Source organism: Polyergus mexicanus, unplaced genomic scaffold (assembly GCF_030449975.1).
Source record: "Polyergus mexicanus isolate NDT 795.1 unplaced genomic scaffold, iyPolMexi1.0 SCAF_5, whole genome shotgun sequence".
NCBI lineage: Eukaryota > Metazoa > Arthropoda > Insecta > Hymenoptera > Formicidae > Polyergus > Polyergus mexicanus.
This window is the reverse complement of record NW_027223325.1, coordinates 6021305-6023136: the sequence shown is the minus strand read 5'-3', so window position 1 is coordinate 6023136 and position 1832 is coordinate 6021305. Positions and strand designations below refer to the sequence as shown.

The 1832-nt window shown below is 66.4% G+C and overlaps 1 protein-coding gene across 1 annotated transcript; it reads left to right on the top strand.

The window, feature by feature from the left end:
• The first annotated feature begins 294 nt into the window (after positions 1-294).
• On the top strand, positions 295-1083 carry LOC138933342 (uncharacterized). The gene has a single exon (XM_070295960.1). The coding sequence runs from the start codon at positions 295-297 to the stop codon at positions 1081-1083; it is 789 nt and encodes a 262-aa protein (XP_070152061.1).
• Positions 1084-1832: the final 749 nt, after the last annotated feature.

Sequence of the window (1832 nt, the reverse complement as noted above, 5' to 3'; positions counted from 1 at the left end):
CGCCCGGCCGATCACAGGGTGGGGAGTGCCAGATGCACCCCCCCCAAAAGAAACGGCCGGGCAAACAACGGGAGCCCCTCCCGTCGACGAGCGCTGCGGAGGTGACTCGGCCGGTGAGACTGGCCGAGATCACGACGGCGCCCCCCGATACCCGCAAACGCGGGGCGGGGGATAGGGGGATCCCAACCGAGGCCCCCAAGGAAAAAAGGCCCCCAAGGGCCCGGCCTGCAGCCGTCACGCCCCCCGCCTCGTTGGCGGAGGTGACGATGGCGGAGCCCAGGGACAAGTAAATAAATGTCCCTGGGCATCCTGCAGGCCAATCTGAACCACGCTCGCCGGGCGCAGGACTTATTCCTGCATAGTCTGGCAGAGCGTGGTTTCGGATTGGGGATCGCGGCGGAGCCATACCACGTTCCGGAAGTCAGTCCATGCTGGATTGGCGACCGAACAGGCTCCGTCGCGATCACGTGGAGGTGTGACCCCACACTCCCGCCTTGCACACCGGTCGAGGCCGGGGCGGGAGTGGTGGCGGTCAGGTGGGGGCCCATATCCGTGTTGGGAGTATACATCTCCCCCAACGTGGGCCTCGCCCAGTTTGAGGCGTTTTTGGACGGGGTGTCGGCTTGTTTTCGCCGACAGATGCCCCGTCGGATTATTGTGGCCGGGGATTTCAACGCGAAATCAACGCGTTGGGGTTCCCGGTTCACGGACGCCAGGGGCGAGGCCCTGCAGGACTGGGCGGCGGCACTTGGCCTGTGTTTGATAAACACGGGGTCGAGGAGCACCCTAGTGCGGTGGCAGGCGGAATCGGTCCCGGACTTGACCTGGGCCACCCCCTCCGCCGCACGTAAGATCATAAGCTGGCGGGTGGCGGAGTGCGAAACACTCTCGGACCACCTCTACATAGAGGTGGTCCTCCGCGCTGCCCGCCACGGGGTGCTCGGCCGCTCCCAAGACCAGGGAGATGCCCGGCCACGGAGATGGGCCCTCACCAAGTTGAGCCCGGACAGGCTGATCGCGGCCGTCCTTGCGGCAGACTGGCCGTGTCCCGGGGGGAGGGGCGGGGGATCACCGAGGAGGTGAACTGGTTCCGGGGCGCATTACGCGACGCGTGTGATTTCGCGATGCCCCGGACCAGCCCCCGCCCGCGAAGAGCGGCGTACTGGTGGAGCGCGGAGATCGCCGAACTTCGGCGATGCTCCGTCGCGGCCAGACGCCGCTTCACCCGGTCTCGGCGTCGTCACGACGCCGAGAGAACGGCTGAGGCGTATGAGGGGTTCCGTGCCGCAAGGAACGCCCTCAGCGCCGAGATCAGGAGGTCCAAGGTCCGAGCGTGGGACGAACTCCTACGCTCGCTGGACGCAGACCCATGGGGGCGCCCATACAGGCTTGTCATGAACGAGCTTAGATCTTGGGCGCGCCCCGTGACGGAGTCCCTGAAACCCCAGGTCCTCGAGGACGTTTTGGGGGCCCTCTTTCCATCCGAGGGCCCCCCCTTCGACGCGGGTGGCCGCCAGGAGGCGGCCATCCCGTGGTCGGAGGACCTGGAGGTTACAGAGGACGAGATGGCCGGTGTGATCCGTCGGCTGAGGCTCAGGGGCAATAAGGCCCCGGGCCCCGACGGGATCCCCGGCCGGGTCTGGGTCCTAGCCTTGGACCACCTGTCCGGGCGCCTGAGGCAGCTATTCAATAGCTGCCTCAGGCAAGGTGTATTCCCCCCAGCGTGGGTGAGAGCCAGATTGGTCCTCATCCCAAAGGGGAGCAAGCCTGGCAACGTCCCTTCTGCCTACAGGCCAATTTGCCTGTTGGACGAGGCGGGAAAGCTCTTGGAG

Coding starts and splice junctions, on each gene's coding strand:
- LOC138933342 (XM_070295960.1), top strand. CDS start 295: ATGTCCCTGGGCATCCTGCAGGCCAATCTGAACCACGCTCGCCGGGCG.